Below are 20,091 nucleotides of genomic sequence, written 5' to 3' on the forward strand. Positions count from 1 at the left end.
TCCACATCTCCAAGATACTCAACAAACTCCAAACAGGATAAACACACACACACACGCACACACATTCATACACATATTTCACACCAAGGCACATAATAATCAAAGAGTTGAAACCCAGTGATCAAAAGAAAAAACTTAAACCAGCAAGAGAAAAAACACAAACTAGAAAGAAAAAGGGAAGGAGGGAGGCAGGGAGGAAAGAAGGAAGAAAGGAAGAAAGGGAGGAAGGGAGGAAGGAAGGAAGGAAGGAAGGGAGGAAGGGAGGAAGGAAGGAAGGAAGGAAGGAAGGAAGGAAGGGAGGAAGGAAGGTTATAGCAGAATTCTTATGAGAAATGATATATCCCCCAAATTTTGTAAGTACTGGAAGGTGGGGAATATTAACCTAGAATTCCATATCCAGTAAAAATCTGTCTCTGACACAAACACAAGTGAAAACTTTTCCAGCTTAATCACAGCTAAAAGAATTCAACACCAGCACATTTGCACTAAAGAAATACATAAGATCTTCAGGCAAAAGGAAAATGATGCCACAGAGAAACTTGGCTGTATGTAAAGGAATGAAGAACAATTGAAACAGTTTATATGTGGATAAGTGTAAAAGACGTTTATCATTTTAAAATGTCTTTAAAAAGAATTGTTTAGGATAAAAATACATTGAGAAGTGGATGAGGCTTAAGCAATTGGGCTCCTGTCAACCATATAGAAGGTCCAGGGTTTGATGCCCAGCCACATAATAAGAATACAAGAAGACACAGAAGAACACACAGCGAATGGACAAAGAGAGCAGACAATGGGGGGTGGGGGGAGAAATAAATAAGTAAATAAATCTTTAAAAAACATATATTTATATTATGGGGTTCATAACAATATATTGTATGGCTGAACTATGGGCTTATCGAACCTATGTTAAAGTAAGCACACAAAAGCAAAATATTACAGGGAGTATAACTCAAAATAATAATAAATATCTATCTATTTCTCTTCATCCCAACCATTCATTTAGTACCATAGGAAAGAGTTCTGGAGACTGGAAAGTTGAAAGGTGAAGAGAATTTATTGCTGGGTAGGTGGCAGAGCCAAGCCATTGAGTACCTCCTTGCTCCAAAGAGCTAAGCAGATGTAAGAGTGGGTTCAGAGACAGAGGCTTGATAGACCCTCATCCATTTTTCAGGGCTCTGGAGGGTTCAGCTAGACTTCACAATCCTGTCATCTTGAGAAATTCTGAACCTGTGAGGGAAATATAGTTCTGGAATTAGAGACTGATCTTATTTAGTGTTTGTGCTGGAGAGGACAAGGTACATGAAGCTACCAGAATCTGAGAGGCTTAAACTCTGTGACACCTTGGGCAGGGTTTCTCATCTGGTATAGTAGATCCAGGTGAAGCCATAAGTGAAAAGGAAGCCAATCCCCATGAGTGCTCCCCTGAGTAGAGTGAGGATTAGAGGCCAGGAGCCCTCCTGTCCCTCTGAGTCTTGTGGGCAGGAAAAATCATTACCTGGGGGAGGGCAAGTTAGAGGGAGGAGTGAGTTTTCTAAGTCCATACCTTACTCAGCCCTACTCACAGACCCAAGTGAGAATGCAGGTATCCTGCCTATACTCACCCAGTACAATGAGGCCCAGGGACATATGGTAGGAGCCCAGCAGGTGCTGAGCATAGCAGGTGAATTCTCCTCTATCATCCAAAGCCGCCTGGGGCAGCTCCAGGACCCTTGGATCCAAGGGCTGGGAGGGGCTCAAGGTAGAGCTTCCCTGGGACCAGCTCAGCCTGGGAGGAGGGTTGCTGTCAGCATCACAGACCAGGCGCAGGGTCTGGCCCTTTGAAATGTGCAGTGAGGTGGCATTGCCCAGGACCTCTGGGACTATGGAGACAGAGAGAGCCAAGGCGCAGGGCTGAGAAGCCCTCTCTCCTTCTGCCTTCCCACAGACACAGGAGTGGAAGGCAGTATGTCTGAGGCAGGCAATGAAAGCAAGGGCAAGAAAGGGTGCAGATCCACGGGGAACATTCAACCCAAAGATCATGGGCCAGACAAGCTTCCTGGAGTAAGAGAGCCTGAGAGGTGGGTGGAAATAGGAGGCAGAGTTAGCCTTATTGAGATGTGGAAAAGGGCATCCCAGGAGGATAGGCCTTAATATGCAAAAACATGGAGTGATGCTGACACCATGTAATTCTGACTACTTGGAGGGAAAGACAGGGAGGTGAGAAGAAAGTCCTCTTGGATTTTCTCCTGAGGGTCATGGGGAGCCATGGGAGGGCTCTGGGAAAGGGAAGAACAGGGTCAGATCTGGGTTTTAGAAAAATCCTTCTGGGACCCAAACTGTGGCAGCCTGGAGGGGCTGAACTGGTGGACTGTGGGCCGGGGAGGAGGCTGATGTGATGGTCTGGATGAGGGAGGCTGGGCAGCCTGAGCTGGGCCTGGGGCATGGGGATGGAGGAAGGAAGTGGTTTAGACACCTTCAGGAAGCCAAGCTCACAAAGCTTGCTGACTCATGGGGAGTGTGGGGGTGAGGCACAGAGATGTCTGAAGTGACTTCCAGGATGTTGACTCAAGTGACTCCAGTGGGAGGGGACCATCCGAGTGGGAGCTGAGTGCCCTCAGGACCATCCGACCTGGACAGAGATTTGTGAGGGTCTTCAGTGCAGCATTGGATTGGAGTCACTGGGGTGGACGAGCTTAAACGTGGGTTCCTGCAGGGAGAGAAGGGAGGCCCAGTTCGGAGCTGTGGAAACTCCTGCGAGATGTAAGACGGTACAGACAGAGAGGGAGCAGGGGAAGTGGGAAAGAAGGTGCCATGGAAAAGTGAGGGGAGAGAGGAGGCCAGGAGAGAGGAAGCCACTAGAGGTGGAGTGCCAGCCAGGAGTTAACAGCGGTCCTGCAATAACCCTGCCCAGGGAGGGGAGCAGCAGTGAGAGGAGAGAGGGGGAAGAGTCACAGGGCTTCGTTATGTTGAACCTTAACAACATTCCCGTAGGGAAGCAGACTTGGCGCAGTGGATAGGGCATCCACCTACCACATGAGAGGTCCGTGGTTCAAATCCTGGGCCTCCTCGACCCATGTGGAGCTGGCCCACGTGCAGTGCTGATGTGCACAAGGAGTGCCCTGCCACGCAGGGGTGTCCCCCACATAGGGGAGCTCCATGTGCAAGGAGTGCATCCTGTAAGGAGAGCCACCCAGCACGAAAGAAAGTTCAGCCTGCCCAAGAATGGTGCCACACACACGGAGAGGTGATGCAGCAAGATGATGCAACAAAAAGAAACAGTTTCCCAGTGCCTCTGATAAGGATAGAAGTGGTCACAGAAGAACACAAAGCGAATGGACGCAGAGAGAAGACAACTGAAGGTGGGGGGAGAAGGGGAGAGAAATAAATAAATAAATCCTTAAAAAAAAAGTTCCTATAGGTGAGCTCTGAGCGGAGGCTCCACTCCCTTCCCAGCCCCCAAGAATCAAGTTCCTCCCTTACGTGTGCTGCTTCCCCAGAAGAGGCTGATGATCATGTTCTGTGGAGCATCTGGAATGGAAAGAAGCAATGGGTGATAATGAACAAGATGGTGGGGTCTGAGCGTTCTTTTCACCTTGACCCAGCCGTGGAAGGACACTCCCCATATCCCCAGGCCTTGTCCCCTATCCCAGCATGCCCCTGCCTCAGGGACCCAGTGTCCCGGCCCAGCACTCACAGGCGATGTTGAGCTGGATGGTCCTCTCCATGGTCACCCCAGCTCCAGGGAAGGCCACCTGGCAGGTGAGGCTGGCGCTGTGGTCCTGGGGCCTTGGGGTGAGGGTGAGCATGGAGGAGAGGCAGGTGCTGGAGTCCAGGGCGGTGAGGGCCGCCCTAGTTGAGGATAAAGTGGGGGGCATCCCCTGCTCACAGGCTCAGGGCACGGAGCAGGTTATGTTCCTGGAGTGGCCAGATTCTAGTGTCACCTGGATGTGGATGTCGGGTGTATTTGTCAGGGCTGGAGAGGAGAGAGAGAGGCCTTGGCCCTGGAGTGGGGATCCTGAGTGTGCCCCTGGGCACAGCCTCTGTCTTGGACAAGCTGTCTGCTCCCAGCCAGCCCCTCTGTCCTGTCCCCTGGGCCTCTCTCAGGACAAGGGGCAGGGGCCCCAGGATCCACCCCCATGTCCTCTTCTTGGCCTGTTCCTTACCTGTCACATGCACAGAGAGCTTATATGATACGTAAGTCAATTTCAAATCTCCCCTCTCCACCCTAAGGATGTACGTCCCCGTGTCCCCCCTCCGTGTGTCTTTGATGTCCAGGGAGCAGTCGTCAGTCCTGGGGTCCCCAAGGAGGCGGAATCGGCCCTGGGTCTCCTCCTGCTCTTTTCGCGTTGGATTGTTTGTGACCACTGGAGCACCGCGGATGTAAGTGGTTCCTTCCCTGAACCAGTAGCCGAGAGCTGGGTCAGAGTCAGTCTGGTAAAACCAAGGGTAGAAGAATCTGCAGGGCATGACGACACACAGGCCCTCCTGCACCTCCACCGACCTCTGCATTTGCAGCCAGAATCTCGAATCCTGAGCAAGGGACCCTGTGGAAAACCAAGTCAGCCGCAGCTCCAGCCCAGCACCCCCTGCCCTTCCCCAGGGGCACTCACCTGCCCACAGCAGAGGCAGCAGCAGCAGCATCTCTGAGGAGGGGGACCCAGGGCTCCCTCTGTCTGAGATGAACAGAGGAAGGCAAGTGAAAGGGGAGGGATGATGGGGGACACCCCAGAAGCTGATGAGGAGCATGAGACCAAGGTATTCACAGAAGAGGAACTTCACTACAAAGGCACTCAGAGCTTGACCTCCACTGCTCAGAAGGCACCGAAATCCCAAGGCCAGACTCCAGAAACTTGCCCAAGGGGGACAGCAGGAAGGACAGAGCCCTGTGTCCTGCCTCCCAGTCTCCTTGCTGTCCAGTCTCCAGTTCATGTACCCAGGGACCTCCTGGACATCTGAGATGTGCTGCATGTGTTCTCCCAGTCAAGGGGCTCTTCTGTGCACTGTTTTCCACCAGGGAGCTCATCCACTCCTGGTCTGGCCCAAGAGAGTCACAGCCTCATGTAGAGTCATGGGGTGGACAGATCGGCCAGCGGTAAAATTCTTTAGGATCTTGTGTGTCTGGAGCATTGTAAATGAAAAGTGACCTAAGTTAAGTAGAGAGGTATCCATCAATCAATCCATTGATGCTTCAATCCATTGATCCATCAATTGATCGATCGATCGATCCATCCATCCATCCATCCATGCATTAATTTGTCCATCCATCCATCTGTCCAGGCATCCATCCATCAATGCTTCCCTGCCTCCCTGCCTCCCTGCCTCCCTGCATCCATCCATCCATCCATCCATCCATCCATCCATCCATCCATCCATCCATCCATCCATATGAACATTTATGCATTCTGAGGACTGGAGGTGAGAAGAGTTATGACCTGCCTGGTCCATAACCTTGAGATTTTCCCTCTCCAGCTACACCACATCCTCACCAATGGTAAATTTTAAAAAAATGTGAGGTGGGAATTTTCCCCCTGGTAGCCAGGATGCTGATTTGCAAAGCTTTAAAGACAACTCCAGAATAAGAAACTTGCAACATCTTTTCATGTAAAACAAAAGGAGAACACAGTGGAGAATATGAAGAAGGTACGAATCAGTGGAGAAGGAACTTCTTCACCATAAGGGCTGTCTGCAGTTCAGTGCAGTGACGGCTTGCATGATTTTCCTTATGCCCTCATCATATAGGTCAGCATTGATGTTTATCAAAACACCTGTTTTTCAGAGCTAAATGGGATTCAAACATGTATTCTCAGAAAACCTGAATATATGGATGAAATTAAAATTTTAGTCTCAGATTACATGGTTTTCCTGCTTGCTCTATGTAGCATGTATGTGGTAAGTCCTTGAGACTTATGACATAAAGAATATACACATTTTATGTATTTGTATAATCTTTACACCAAGTATCTATATATATTCATTCAATCTTATTAATGTAGACAGATTTTTGCGTACTCATATGATGTATGAGGAAATTAAGTGCCTGATCAGTAAAATATTACCTTGTTTTAGGTTTAAAAAGTAAGAATGTGTTTGGTGGCATGTAATAGAAAACCCAATATATTTGATTTTAACAAGAAAAAATGTTTTACCATGTTCTTGGACTAGACAAATATTATGAAGTGAGCTGCCAGTGTGTTTTTTAATGAACTTTATTAGATATAATTTACATAAAATAAAAAACTTGACGTGAACATGTCTAAGAATTTGGACAAATGTGCACAACCCTGTAGTAACCTCCCCAATCAAGATATAAAATATTTCCAATATGCCCAAGTGTTATCTCTTAATGTCATACCTCATTACATCTAATCATTCCTAACTGCTGCCCCATCCCCAGTGACCTACTTGCTACTTGGACTGCTTTTGCCTACTGGGGAATTTCCTATACATGTACTCCTGCATGTCAGTCTTCTCCCACTCAGCATAATATTCTTAAAATGAATCCAAGTTGTTTTATATACATGTGGTTCATAATGTTTAATTGCTAAGTAGTATTCCACCATGTAGGTATACCACAGTCTTTCATCTCTTGGTGGACATTTAAAATTTTCAGTGTTTACTTCTTATGAAGAAAGCTGCCATGGTATTTAGGCACAAGTCTCTTATGAACATATTTCCATATCGATAAGTGGAATTGCTGGATCAAAAAGTAACTCCGTGTTTGTCTTTAATTGTTAAACTCTTGTCCAAAGGACTTTTTGTCTTTACCAGCCCCATCAGCTGAGTTTCACTTTCTCTCCCCATTTGTCAATTAGATATTGTCAGTCTCTTAAATTTTAACAATCCCACTGGGAGTAAAGAGGAATGCCATTGTGTGTTTTCTCTTACATTTATTTTTAAGTTTACATACCATAAAGATGCTTTTCATAGTGTACAATTCTGTGAGTTTTGACACGTGCATGGATTTGTACAACTGCAACCACCACCAAGATACTGAAGACCTCCATTATCCAAACATTCCCTCCTGCTTCTTCCTGGGATTCAAAGCCTCCCCCCTCTGAATCCCTGGAAAACACTAATCCAATGCCCATCCCTGTTGTTTTCCCTTTCACAGAATGTCATAAAAAGAAAATAATATAAAATGAAGCCTTTAAAGTTCAGCTTAATTCACTTAGCATAATGCATTCCACATGTATCCACATAATTAGGTAAATGAATAGTTTGACTTTCTTCCAATAGGACGCATTTCAGACTTCTGACCTCCAAACTCTAAAATAGTAATGGATATTCTACCTTTTTCTATTTTTGTTTTTATTTTATTTTTTGTTATGTTATTTTCAACCACAAAATTTAGGGTAATTTTTTACAGCTGCAACAGAAAATGAATACAGGTTTAACTAATCTCACTGATTCCTCCAGATAATCCAACTCTAAAAACACTATTATTTTCTTCATTTCATAGGGCAGAAAATTAAGACTGAGAGAAGTCAGGCCTTTTTTCCATGCAGTAATGATGGATTCAGGATCCAAAAAAGGACTAAAAATTATATCTGACCAAGGGCCTCCTTAGGAGCTGGCCCTGGGGCAGGTGCACAAAGCAAACTCAAGCCCAGACCTTGTCCAACTCACTTTCGGGTATAGAAGGCAGACAGCACACAAACAAGCAAGCATGGGATGGTAAATTATTATGTGATGGACAGAAACTGAGGGCAAGGGAGAGAATATCAGGGTCCCCATCAGACCCAGCTCTGCCCTCCAGGAGGCCCCAGTGTGTGGGGAACTGGGCACTGAGCCACAGCACTGGGACCCAATAGGATTCAGGGAGCGTGAAGGTTTCACAGTTCACCCAATATCAACCCCTTTCCTAAGTTCCCCTTCAGAGCAAAACACATCAAAGTGTGGTTTGCACTTACTCTTGCCACTTCCTCTCCTCCAATTCTCTTCTGAACCTCCTCCAATCACATCTTCACTCCCTTTTCCATTAGTTGTTTTCCATTCAAAATACTGATTTCTAAGGGGTATGGAATTTTTCCTTTTGGAGTAATGAGAAAGTTCTGAAATTGTCTGAAGTGATGACAGCACAACTCTGTGATGAAAATAAGAGCCATTGAGTGCACACTTTGAAAGGACTGTACACAGCATGGGATTGTGTAAAACAGGAAATCCAGTGGTGGAAGATGGACGGTGGTTAACAGGACAAATATGGGGATGTTTTCTCTTGAAAAATAACAAATATTTAATACTAACGATAATATTATTTGGGTGTGTTGGGGGAAAAATACACGAAATGTAGGATATGGGCTATAGGAAGGAGAATTTTTTTGATGATGTTATTTCGTGGTTTTGACCAAATGTTTCATAACAATGGAAGGTGTTGATGGAGGGGAGAGGTATGAGAGCCTTGTATGATGATAAGTGTGTTTGTTTTGAAAACTCACAAATTTTACTATATACTTATTGTTTACATATGTTCATTTATGAATGATAGACTTCAATTAAAAAAAAAACATCAAACCAAATCCTGCTGTGAAGATCCCAATGACAAACGTGTTTCCAAGTTTCATCATCTGCTTCTCAGACTTCACCCAAAAGACATCACATCCACAACATGGACTCACAGCTCACTCTCCTCCTGAAAGCATCCTCTTCTCTTGCCTCCAGAAGGTGCCCGTCTGCTTTGCCCTTCACTCCTCACAGCTCCTCCTTGCTGGCTCTTCCTCACTGGGCTGCCCTGGCACTTGTCCCCGTGCCTTCTGCACCTAAGTCAGCCCTATTTCACCTCATCCATGGTCATCACTCTATTCCAGCTCTGCATTGTCACACCTCCAGCCTGGACGCCTCTCCTGCTCACCAGACATTTAGACTCAACGTCCACCTGCCATCCTGCATGGAGATCAAGTAACCCTTTGAATCTGTGCTCCTCCTCAAAACCCTGCTCTTTGATGTCCTTTGTGCAAGACAGCTTGTATTAGTCAGTGCTCTCTAGAGAAACAGAATCAACAGGAGATACCTGTCAATGGTAAGGGATTTTATTAGAGTCTCTCACATGACCGTGGGAATGCACAAGCCCAGCTTCCACAGGCAGGCTGCAACCAGAGGCTGCAATGAAAGTTCAGTGAAGGTTCTTGCCAAGTTCTGGGAGATGGTGGTTGTCCAAAGACGAGCTGGGAAATTCTCTCCCAATGCTGGAATCACTCCCCTTTTAAGGCATTCAACTGATTGGGTTAAGTGTCACTCTTTGCTGATGGCAATATCCCTGATGTAATTGTTATCAGCTATTTATGATTTACCAGTGCAGTAAAGTCAATGGTGACTAAAGTCCATAAATGCCCTTGTATTACAGTTAGCCCAGTGCTTGCTTGACCAAACAACTGGGCACAATTACCTGGCCGAGTTGACACAAAGTCTGACCATCACACAGCTCCATCCATCCACTGGCTTGGAGGAAACATGCTGGCCTCATCCTTGCCCTTCTCTTTTCCTCACTCTGCTTCGATTGGGAAATCCTTTAGCTTGACCTTCAAAACTGCACTCTCACTGCCAGCACCCCCTCTCTGTACAGTACAATCACCTCCTGCCTGGCATGCACAGCAATATTCTCATTGTCCTTGTTCCTGCTGTTTGTCTGGCCTTTTCGTAATAGAGAAGCCATGGGATCCTGTTCAAATAAAAATCCAGTCATTTCTGCCCTCTCCTTAAAAGTTCCCAGCATCTTCCACAGGCCTGCAAGGTCTCTGTCGGTTTACACCATCAGACAGTCACTCCAAATGCCTTTGGTCTCCCTTTGCTCTCAGACATTGGCCTCCTCATTGTTTCCTCAACACACAAGACCTGCTTCTGTTCAGCAACTGCACTACTGCTCCCTCCATTCCCTCTTCCCAGGATACTTCCTCTGAGGTCAACATAGAGCCTGCTTCCTCCCAGGTTGACTCAAACACCACCTCCTCGCACCACAGATGGAGAAATCCATCCCTGATGTGTCTTATGGTGCTTTCCCTAAAGTATTTTCTCCAAACATGTATCAACAGCCAGCTCTAATTTTATTTATTGTTAATTTATCTTTATTCCTTTCCTTCCTGTCTCTAGAATGTTACCTCCTACATGACAGAGATTTTGAAGTTGTGTTCATCCATGCACCCCATGACCTAGGACAATTCACAGGACCTGTGAGTTGATGAATAAGACTGCAGAAATGGCTGGATGTAGTTACACCCACACACGTGACAGGGTAACATGCAGGATGGAGCTTGCAGCATGAGCACCACTTGGAGAGAGGGAACTACACATGCAAAGTCAGAGACACCAAGGGCTTGGCTGGGAGGGGTTGGGAGATGAGGGGTCAGCCTCGAGAGCCCAGCAGAGGACATCCTGCCAGGCATGAGCCCAGGCTGTGGTGATGGCTCCATATCTGCTGGCAGTGGAGAGGAAACATCAGTGTTCAAAGTGGACCTGCACAGGTTGATTCCGGAAGAGCAGTCCAGAGGTCTGTGTTGGGTGAGAGGGGGAGGCAGGGAGGGAGGTGGGTTCTGTGATCTGGGAAGAGATGAGACCACGGGAATGAAATGGTCAGGGTGGGGAGGAGAAGGGCAGATGAGGAGCTGTGAAAACAGGAAGGACGGGAAGCAAAGGATGCACTGGATCTTCAAGAGGGAGGGAGGCCAAGTGGGAACCACACTCTGGATCTGAGGTGAAGATGGGGGTGGCCGTGTCACCAGTGAGACGGTGTGCCCAGAGGAGAAGAGGGCTGGTGGGGAGGCCAGGCAGCTCGGCCTTGGCCGTGCTGGGGTCAGCAGCTCTGTGCCCATCTCTGAGGTGACCAGGTGGGTTGCTGGGTGTTGGGATGCCCACATCACTCACCTGAGACCCTAGACTGTGGCTGTGTTTTGTTCTTTCACCTGTGTCCTCCAATCTGCTGCTTTCCTCCTGCTGGATGTCAATTTGAATGAAGATGCCAGGGCCTTTCATGCTGGCCACCATGTGTGATGGAAGGCTGACCCCTGGGTTCCCTCCTATGGAGCTGGGGGGTGACTGAGGGGGAGGGGGCAGGTCTACCCCAGACCTCCTTGATGAGAGCAGGTGCTTCCCCAGCCTGGACACTTGGGCTGGACTTCGATGGGCACGTGTGGGCTCTCAAAGCCAAGATATCCCCCTGCCCGCCCCTCCCCCTCCAACCCCTGGGGCTTTGCTCACAGGCCAGCGACGAGGCAGATGCAGAGCAGCAGGGTCTTCACAGCTGCTGTCCCGATGGCCACCTTGACCACATCCACCATGGGCCCTGGCCTCCCTGCAGACAAGTGGGATGAAGACTGGACAAGGTCCTAAACTACAGCCCTGTGTCCTTCCTCTCCCTACAGGACCCTGTGGTTTGTTCTGCAGCCCCACCCTCCTTCCCTGCATCACTGGATGTGGGATTACGTTCACCCAGATTTCACCCTACACATGCCCTACCTGTCCAGCAGTGTGACAGAGAAAAGACAGACAACTTGGACTTCATCAAAATTAAAAGTGTCTATTCCTCATAAGACTCTATCAAGAGAGTGAAAGAAAACCCACAGAATGGGAGAAAATATTTGCAATCACATATCAGATAAAGGTATAGTTTCCAGCATATATAAAGAGCTTTACAACCTAACAAGAAACTAAACATGCCCCAGGCCACAGCCCACCCACACTCTGACTGTCCAGCAGTTGCTCAGAGGTCTCTGGGATGCTGACCTTGAAGCTGAGGGCTGCGTGCTGGTGGCCAGGGGAGCTCAAGGTCATTGGGGGCGTGGGGTCAAGTGTGCACCCTGACACTCACTCTGCAGGGAGAGGCTCACGGAGGCGTGCTGGGTGCCCAGCACATTCTCAGCTCTACAGGTGAATCCTCCTCCATCGCCGACGTGCACGTGAGGCAGCTCCAGGACCCCGGGGTCCGAGGGCTGGGAGGGGCTCAGAATTATGGAACCCCGGGCCCAGCTCAGCCTGGCAGGGGGGTTGCTCTTGGCAACACAGATGAGACGCAGGGACTGGCCCTCCTGGACAGGCAGCGACGAGCCGTTTCCTAGGAACATGGATGCTGGAATGTGGGAGAGAGGAAGAGGTGGAGAGTGAGAGAGAGAGAGAAAGAAAGAGAGGAAGGAGAGGGAGGGGGAGGGCGGAAGTGTGAGCACGAAGGCAGACACACAGGTGGAGACAGAAAGACGGAAACCAAGCGGGAAGGTGAGCTGGTCAGGCCCATCCTCCCCACACAGGTGACCTGGATTCCTCTCTGCGCAGCCTCTCAGGCTGGAATCGCACCGGAATGTGGAGGGTGGGGTGGGGGGGGAGGAAGGGGGAGTCAGGCTTCCAGCTTTCAGGACCCCTGACAGAGCCCACCCGAGTCATGTGTTGCCAGGCTCCAAGCCCCCCCAGCTGCTCCGGCTGATGACTCAGAACCTAGATTGTCCCTGAAGGGCCTTGACCTCTCTTAACGGCTTCATCCGACCTCAGGTTCCTGACTTAAAGAGGTGACTCTGAGAGGGGTTCTGGTCTGAGAAAATCCCATTTGGGTGGGGACGGGCTTCCAGAAACAGTTGCTTGGGCTGGTCAAGCCCTGGAGGTGAAATGTGAGGCCTACTGGCCGGTCTGGGAGGGCTTCCTGGAGGAGGCAGCCTGTGAAGTAGAGGGTGGAAGGGCAAGCAGGGCCCGCTGGTGGGGGCTAGGGTGTGGAGGAGGAAGAGAACAGGAAGAGAGGCCCAGGACCCATACATGACCACGGGAAAGTGAACCCCCCGGCAGGCATGGAGAAAAGGGGATTGGGAGGATTTTGGGGGGGGGGGGGCATATGGCCAGAGACGAGGCCATGGGAGGAGATGGTGAGAGCTCATTTTATAAATTCAGAGCAGGAGAAATCAGGAGCCATGAAAGAAGCTTAGTAACTGACTACAGGAAGAAATCCATCCCAGTAGCCGTAAAAACCACGTTATCCAGGAAAGAAGCCGCGTGGGCTGCTGGGAAAAGCCCCTGCTCCTCCCACCACAGACCAATTCCTCTAACTTGGGAAGAGCTCCCGACGTGAACGATGAAAGTCAAGTCACTGAGCAGAAAACCAGGCCCAGGAGGGACAGAGTTTCCGGGTGAAGGACACGCGGGCCCTGGACGACTGGAAGGAGCTCGTCTCTTCCTGCTCAGGGACCTTGCGCCCAGACCAGCAGGGGGAAGCCTCTGCTCCTGCTGCGCTGAGGCCCAGGCAGCCCCGCGGCGCCCCCTGCTGGTGGACACGTGCGCAGCTCGCTGGGCCCAGCTTGGCCGCCGCCCTCACTGCAAGGACCTGACCCCTCCTCAGGCGGGACCCCACAGACCCGCGCGGGCAGGCCACGGGGACTCGGGGCGGCCTCTGTGCCGGCGGGAACGTGCTGCCTCGGCCCGAGCGGAGCTGGAGCCCGTGCGTGGCGGGGCCGAGCAGGCGCCCCCCGGCGGGTCCTCAGGGGACCCGGGGACCTCGGGGCTCCTGGGGGCGGGGCTGGAGCGAGACTCCGCGGAGCATCTGAGCTGTGACCCTGGGAGCATCCAGGTCTCCAAAAGCTCCTGAGTAAACGCTGTGGGGGAGGGTCACAGAGGAGGACGAGGGGTCCCGAGGCGGGTGATGAGGGGCCGCGGGAGCCAGCGCTGCCCTGTCCTCCTGGAGCCGAGGGAGGATCCACGGGGAGGCTCGAGGGGCAGGTTCCCAGCGCCGTGGGCTCTGCGGGTGGAGGGGCCCTGGGCTCCCCGACGAGGGGCCTGAGGTGAGGGCAGGCTGAGGAGGGGCCTGAGCCGGCAGAGCCCCACCCCGAGCCCCCAGAGGCGAGGCCTGTCCTACCTGTGCCGTTTTCCGGGACGACGGCCACGGTCAGGTTCTGGGGGGCGTCTGGGCAGAGCCGGGCAGACCCGCGTCAGTGGGAGGGCTGGGAGAGAGCGCCCCACCCCAGGGCCAGCGAGGGGAGCAGGGCGGGGGCAGGCGACCCCTCACCCTCCAGCCCAGATCCCAAGACCAGTGTCCAGTGTCCAGGCCCTGACCCTCCTCCCCCTCTGCCCACAGTGACCCGGCGTCCTGGCCCAGCACTCACAGGAGACGTTGATCCGGACAGTCCTCTCCACGGTCACCCCAGCTCCAGGGAAGGCCACCTGGCAGGTGAGGTTGGCGCCGTGGTCCTGGGGCCGAGGGGTGATGGTGAGCACGGAGGTGAGGAGGGTGCTGGGGCCCAGGGTGGTGAGGGCGACCCCAGTCCATGAGAAGGTGGGGGGCGTCCCCCGCTCACAGGCCCAGGGCGCAGAGCAGGTCAGGGTGCTGGGGAGGCCGGCCTCGAGGGTCCCTGGGATCTGGACGTCGGGCGTGTGGGTCAGGGCTGGTGAGTAGAGGGGGAGACGCAGGACCAGGAGGAGGGGGTGCCGAGGTGAGCCCCAGAGGAGTCTCAGGCTTGCTCCAGCTGCTCCCCTGAGCCCAGCCTCGCTTTCCCCCCAGCCCCTCCCCAGGACGAGGAGCAGGGGTCCAGGTCAGCCCTGCCCCGGGGCCACTCAGGATCTAGCCCCTGTGTCCTCTCCTGGACCCACTCCTTACCTGTCACACGCACCGACAGCTGGTTCTCTCTGTAACCATATTTCACGTTAGGTCCTCTCTCCACCCTAAAGAAGTACATCCCCGTGTCCCCCCTCCGTGCGTCTCTGATGTCCAGGGAGCAGTTGTAAGTCCTGGGGTCCCCAAGGAGAAGGAATCGGCCCTGGGTCTCCCCCTGAACTCCTCGATTTGGGTTGTTCGTGGCCACTGGTGCATCCTCGTGTACTTTCGCCCTGTCCCGGAACCAGTAGCCATGAGCTGGGTTGGAGTTGGTCCAGCTGTCCCGAGGGTAGGAGACTCTGCAGGGCACGAAGACGCACAGGCCCTCCTGCACCTCCACCATCCTCTGCAGTTGCAGCATGAAGCCCTGGCCCCCCGCCCTCCCCCAGAGCAGCAGCAGCAGCAGCAGCTGCATGATGGGCTGGGTCTGGGAAAGTCCGTGTCTCAGGGCTCTTGTCTTAGGGACTGAGAGCTGCACGATTTAGAGGAAGCCCCGACAGGAAGATGGGGTCAGCGAGAAGAGTTACTGTCAGAGGAGGAAGCTTGGGCCTGACGCCATCGCCAGCACCCACATCCACCCCTGGGGCCCAGATGCACACCCCTGCCTGCCCCCCGGGCTCTCCCCCTGCTCGCACCCTTCTGCTCTGGGACATTTACTGCAGAGTGAAAATGGGTCCCCCTGGGCAGATCCCCTGAGTCACAGGTTCTAGATGGTGAGGTCAGTCCTGCTGGGGAGAGGATGAGGGGTGGGAGGGGCCTGGTGGGGGTGAGGCGGCCCCCCTCCCTCCTTTACCTGCAGGACAAGAGCTGCCCCCTGCTCCATGTGGACAGCTCCATCACCCTCGCCAAGCGTGTCCAACCAGATGTTCCGATGCTGAGCTTGGTGGGTGAATTACTCCATCCCAACTCCATCCCTCAGTCCCATGGGCTGAGATGGACTCAGGACTAAATTTCTCTGAGTCCAGCACAGTTTGGGGACTGCGGTCAGCAGAAGACCAAGTGCAGAGGTCAGTCGTCTGGAGGGCATCAGGTGCCGTTTCTAGGCCTCTGGTTCTGGGGAAAGGCAGAGAGTGGGTTCCTGGATTCCAGAGGCACAGCTCTCCCTTCCCCACCCACAGACACAGAGTGCTCACGACCACATGGCAAGGCTGAGGGGTGGACAAATATGGGATGAAATGGCTAAATGACCTTGGGTCCAGGTCAGGCTTGGGCTTCAGGGAGGAAGGGGAAGCCAAGCTGGAACTAGAAGGATGAGGGGAGATGGAGCTATCAGCACATGATGGGAGGGCATCTCAGGTGGAGGGAATAGAGGTGGAAAGACAGTGAGGCAGCCAGGCAGGGGAGGAGAACTGCACCTGCTACTGGAGGGTGGCCAGGGAGGCATCAGCACTGGCCAGCTGTGGGGCTGGGCTTTGTCCTGGGTCAATGGGAGAGGCAGGATCCGCTCTGGGTGTCCGGAAGATTGGAGTATGTACCTAGAAGTGAGAATTGCTGGATCATATGGGATTTTTATACCCAACTTTCTGAGGAACTCACACATTGCTTTCCACAGTGTCTATCCCACTTTACATTCCCACAACAACTCTCTAGAATCAATTTCTTAGCATCCTCTCAAGTTCTCGCTATTTCCCATTTTTTAAATAATAGCATCGAGGGGATGTGAAATGTTTTCTCACTGTGGTTTTGATTTGCGTATCCCAAATGGTGAATGACATTGAGCATCTTTTCATAAGCTTATTTGCCACTTGTATGTCTATTTGGAAAGATGTCCTGGAGCATCTCGTGAATTGAAGGTGCTGTACCATACACTGGGGATGTTTGCTTCCCAGGGTCCTCAGGCTAAAGAAAAAATAGATGGGAAAACAAGTGGACTCTCCAACAGGCTACCAGTGGGAGTGGACAGGGAAGTCTATGGAAGTTCAGACCCACAGATCAACAGAGAGGTCCTTAGATTCTAGCCATTCCCTCTTCCCTCCCCTACAGAAAGACACAAGGAGCTCCAGAGAGGATAGTGACCTGCAGAAAGTCATTGCACACCCACACATCATTGTGGGATGTCTCTTGTCCTGATTTCATGTATCTTCCTTAGAAGAGTTCATGTCAGATTTCCTGCAATGTCCTGGTCAGGTTGTGGTATGAGGTTCATACTTGGCTTCACGAAATGGGTGTGTGTGTCCTCATCCACTGAGAATTCTTGAAAGGCGTGGTGTTGTTTCTTCCTTAGATGGGTCATAGACCTACATGCAATTGCGCCCTGAATTATGAAATACTCTCCTGTGGTTGAATGTGATGAAGAACCTCCAGAGCAAGTGCCTTGAGGACCAGCGGCTACTGCTGCTCGCTGCTGTGGTGACATCATTGACCACCAAGCCCAGGTGCTGGACGCTTTGCTTCTTGAAGCACTGGGAACCTGACGAGAAGCCAGCTCCCAGTCAGGGCTTATCTCTCAGGTCAAGTCATTGTGAAAAACAACAAACTTTCTCTTGTGGCCCCCAAACTATCCCATCCCATTTGGCAGTCTTGTGAAAAGTCAGAGCGAGGATTTAATTGTGTTGGTTGAAGAATTTCAATATAACTTGAAACCTTGATTTTCCTAGGTCCTTTCTATGATATTGAGGACAGTGATTGGAAAAAATCAAGAAGCTGAAACTTGGAAATGAAATGTATGGGTGGTTTTGAATGAAGCTTTGAATTTTGAACACACTACCTCCCTTCCCCACCCCCAAGTATTTTTTTAACTTTATTTTTTACATTTAATAATTAAAAATATAAACAATTGAAATATAAGACAAAACACAGTTGAATAACACATATTTCTCAATTAAATGTACTGGATACATATAAAAATTTTTTTGAATCATACAGTATGGTACACAATATATTTGGGTAATAGTTATGCAATCATACAATATTGTCCTTTTTATGTCTGGCTTGCTTCACTTAACATAATGTCCTTCAGGTTTATACTGTCATGCTTTATGACTTCATTTCTTCTTACAGCTGAATAATATTTCTTTATGTGAATATACCACAGTTTATTTATCCATTCATCATTAGATGGACACCTGGTTTGTTTCCAACTTTTGCAATTGTGAATGACGCCTCTCTAAACATCAGTGTACAGATGTCTGCTCGTGTCACTTCTCTCAGTTCTTCCAGGTATATACCCAGTAGTGATATTAGCAAGGTCACATGGCAAGTTCTTTAGGAACTGCCAAACAGTCCTCCACAGTGGCTGTACCATTCTGCATTCCCACAAACAGTGAATAAGCGTTCCTATGTCTCCACATCCTCTCCTACACATTTAATTCTCTGTCTTTTTAATAGTGGCCATTCTGATAGGTGTGAAATGATATCTCATTGTAGTTTTGATTTGCACTTCCCTAATCATTATTGATGTTGAGCATTATTTCATTTGTATTCTTTTGCCATTTCTATTTCTTCTTTGGCACTCCCAAGTATTTTTGAGCCCCTCTTGTCAGAGAAGCTAGCCTGCTTTCCAAAGTCTAAAGAGATAAGCCTTTCTTGCTTAAGGATCCTTTAATAATTCCACTTTGGACTATTGCCTAAGAGCAGGGTGTTTAGATCCCTCAAAGAAACCATCCCAATCACCCCTTATTCCCTCTAAACCAAGAAGCAAATGTCAGCCTCTTCTAACAGTGTGAATACAATATATGACCCCTGCAGTGATCTTAAACTGTAGAAGACTTGTAAGATTCTCTGATTGATATGGGCAGAAATCTGGAGAATATATTCCAAAATGAATTCTAAGGATGTGAAACCAAGGAAGATAAAATATCACACTGAACTGAGCCAAATTAATTAATTTGGGTTCTTACTGAATGATGATGAACATAATTGAGTTCATGAAGCTGTCAAATGAATCGGCATTCACTTGGGTGTTTGACTAGACAATGTTATACCCATGCATGCAGTGAACATGAACTCAATAATGACGTTGATGCCAGAACTTTCCTGGTATAACACACAGGAAGTCAATTGAAAGGTTTTGGGAGATAAAAATGTTGGAGTGGATCTATCGTGTGTAACCTGCACATCCACTCCCCCTGCTCCTTTCCCTGGAGTAATACATTAGTAAGGAGAGCACTAGTGTCCCTGTAAGCTCCATGGGGGCTGTCTTGTTTAGACTGGGGAAGACAGAGGGAATAGTGCAATTGACATGGAGCTCTGATTTCAGCAAGGACCATGGGATGCTAGAGTGGTAAAGGCAGAGTGGCAACACTGAAGCCTTAGAGACAAGCTGGACACATTGACTGTAAAGAGGTTTAGGGGTGAAGTGGCAATCACCCTATCCTACATAGAGGCCCATGTTTGCCAGGCATCTTTGTTGTTGTTTTTTTCTAATTTGTATTTATAAAACACTGCACCTAACAATTGTAAGGTACACATTTTTTTCAAGTACACGTGGAACATTCACCAAGACAGAACATATCCTGGGTCATGAAACGAATGATAACAAATTAAAAAGAGCTGAAACCATACAGAGTATGTTTTCTGACCATAATGGCATCAACCTGGGAACCCATCACCAAAGGACAACAGAAATACCTACAAACACTTGGAAATCAAACAAGACATTTTAAACAATTCATAAGTGAAAAGGGAAGTCTTAATGGCCTAAAAACATACATGGAACTAAATGAAAATGAAAATAGACCATATCAAAATTTAGGGAGTAAGCACATATTCTTTTGTAATAAAACACTGCTAATGGAAGAAAAATCATCCAAGTGCAAAATCTATTACAATGGCATTTTGAAAATGTCAAATTATTATTATTTTTCTAATATCAGTCACAGTCTGCTAGATTAACTCGATCGGGTCTTGTCTATGGGAACTTTTCCTGGAATCTGGCTTACCTTTTTCTTTGTGTTACTTACAATAGACAGGCTTATATCCTCTGGTGTATGGCATTATTTTTACTGCTGTTTTTTAAAAAAATTTATTTATTTTTTTAATTCATTTTTAAAATATTACATTAAAAAAATATGAGGTCCCCATGTATCCCCTACCCCCCTTACCTCACTACTCCCCCAAAGCAACATTCTCCTCCATCATCATGACACATTCATTGCATTTGGTGAATACATCTCTGAGCATCGCTGCACCTCATGGTCAATGGTCCACATCATAGCCCACACTCTCCCACGTTCCATCCAGTGGGCCATGGGAGGACCTACAATGTCTGGTAATTGTCCCTGCAGCACCACCCAGGACAACTCCAAGTCCCAAAATGCCTCCACATCTCATCTCTTCCTCACAGCCCCCATACCCAGCAGCCACCATGGCCACTACCTCCACACCAGTGCCACATTTTCTTCAATTACTAATCACAATAGTTCATGAATAGAATATCAGTAAGTCCACTCTAATCCATTTTCTATTCCTTCATCATGTGGACCTTGGATTGGTTGTGTCCATTCCATATCTATGTTAAGAGGGGGCTTAGATTCCACATGGATGCCGGATGCAATCCTCCTGCTTTCAGTTGTAGGCACTCTTGGCTCCATGGTGTGGTGGTTGACATTCTTCAACTCCAT

At 49.5% G+C, this 20,091-nt stretch overlaps 1 protein-coding gene and 1 pseudogene across 1 annotated transcript; both read right to left on the reverse strand.

Annotated features, from left to right (window-relative positions):
- Nucleotides 1–1,554: 1,554 nt before the first annotated feature.
- On the reverse strand, nucleotides 1,555–4,620 carry LOC101444561 (sialic acid-binding Ig-like lectin 13; annotated as a pseudogene).
- Nucleotides 4,621–8,996: 4,376 nt separating this feature from the next.
- LOC101444102 (sialic acid-binding Ig-like lectin 13) lies at nucleotides 8,997–14,954 on the reverse strand. The gene is made up of 7 exons (XM_058280722.1): nucleotides 14,534–14,954; nucleotides 14,043–14,321; nucleotides 13,796–13,843; nucleotides 11,777–12,034; nucleotides 11,167–11,260; nucleotides 10,834–10,902; nucleotides 8,997–10,461 (listed from the first exon to the last, which is right to left on the reverse strand). Exons 1-6 carry the CDS (start codon nucleotides 14,943–14,945, stop codon nucleotides 10,842–10,844), a joined length of 1,152 nt encoding a protein of 383 aa, XP_058136705.1. The 5' UTR covers nucleotides 14,946–14,954; the 3' UTR covers nucleotides 8,997–10,461; nucleotides 10,834–10,841.
- Nucleotides 14,955–20,091: the final 5,137 nt, after the last annotated feature.

The sequence above is a fragment of the Dasypus novemcinctus genome, chromosome 18 (assembly GCF_030445035.2).
Source record: "Dasypus novemcinctus isolate mDasNov1 chromosome 18, mDasNov1.1.hap2, whole genome shotgun sequence".
Taxonomy (NCBI): Eukaryota; Metazoa; Chordata; class Mammalia; order Cingulata; family Dasypodidae; genus Dasypus; species Dasypus novemcinctus.

What these genes read in the sequence shown, in the direction of transcription:
- LOC101444102 (XM_058280722.1), bottom strand. Translation starts at nt 14,945, where the DNA reads ATGCAGCTGCTGCTGCTGCTGCTGCTCTGGGGGAGGGCGGGGGGCCAG. An exon ending in GCTGTCGGTGCGTGTGACAG is followed by an intron (nt 14,322 to 14,533) that starts GTAAGGAGTGGG and finishes TCTACTCACCAG; the next exon opens with CCCTGACCCACACGCCCGAC. An exon ending in CGTCCCGGAAAACGGCACAG is followed by an intron (nt 12,035 to 13,795) that starts GTAGGACAGGCC and finishes CCCACATTCCAG; the next exon opens with CATCCATGTTCCTAGGAAAC.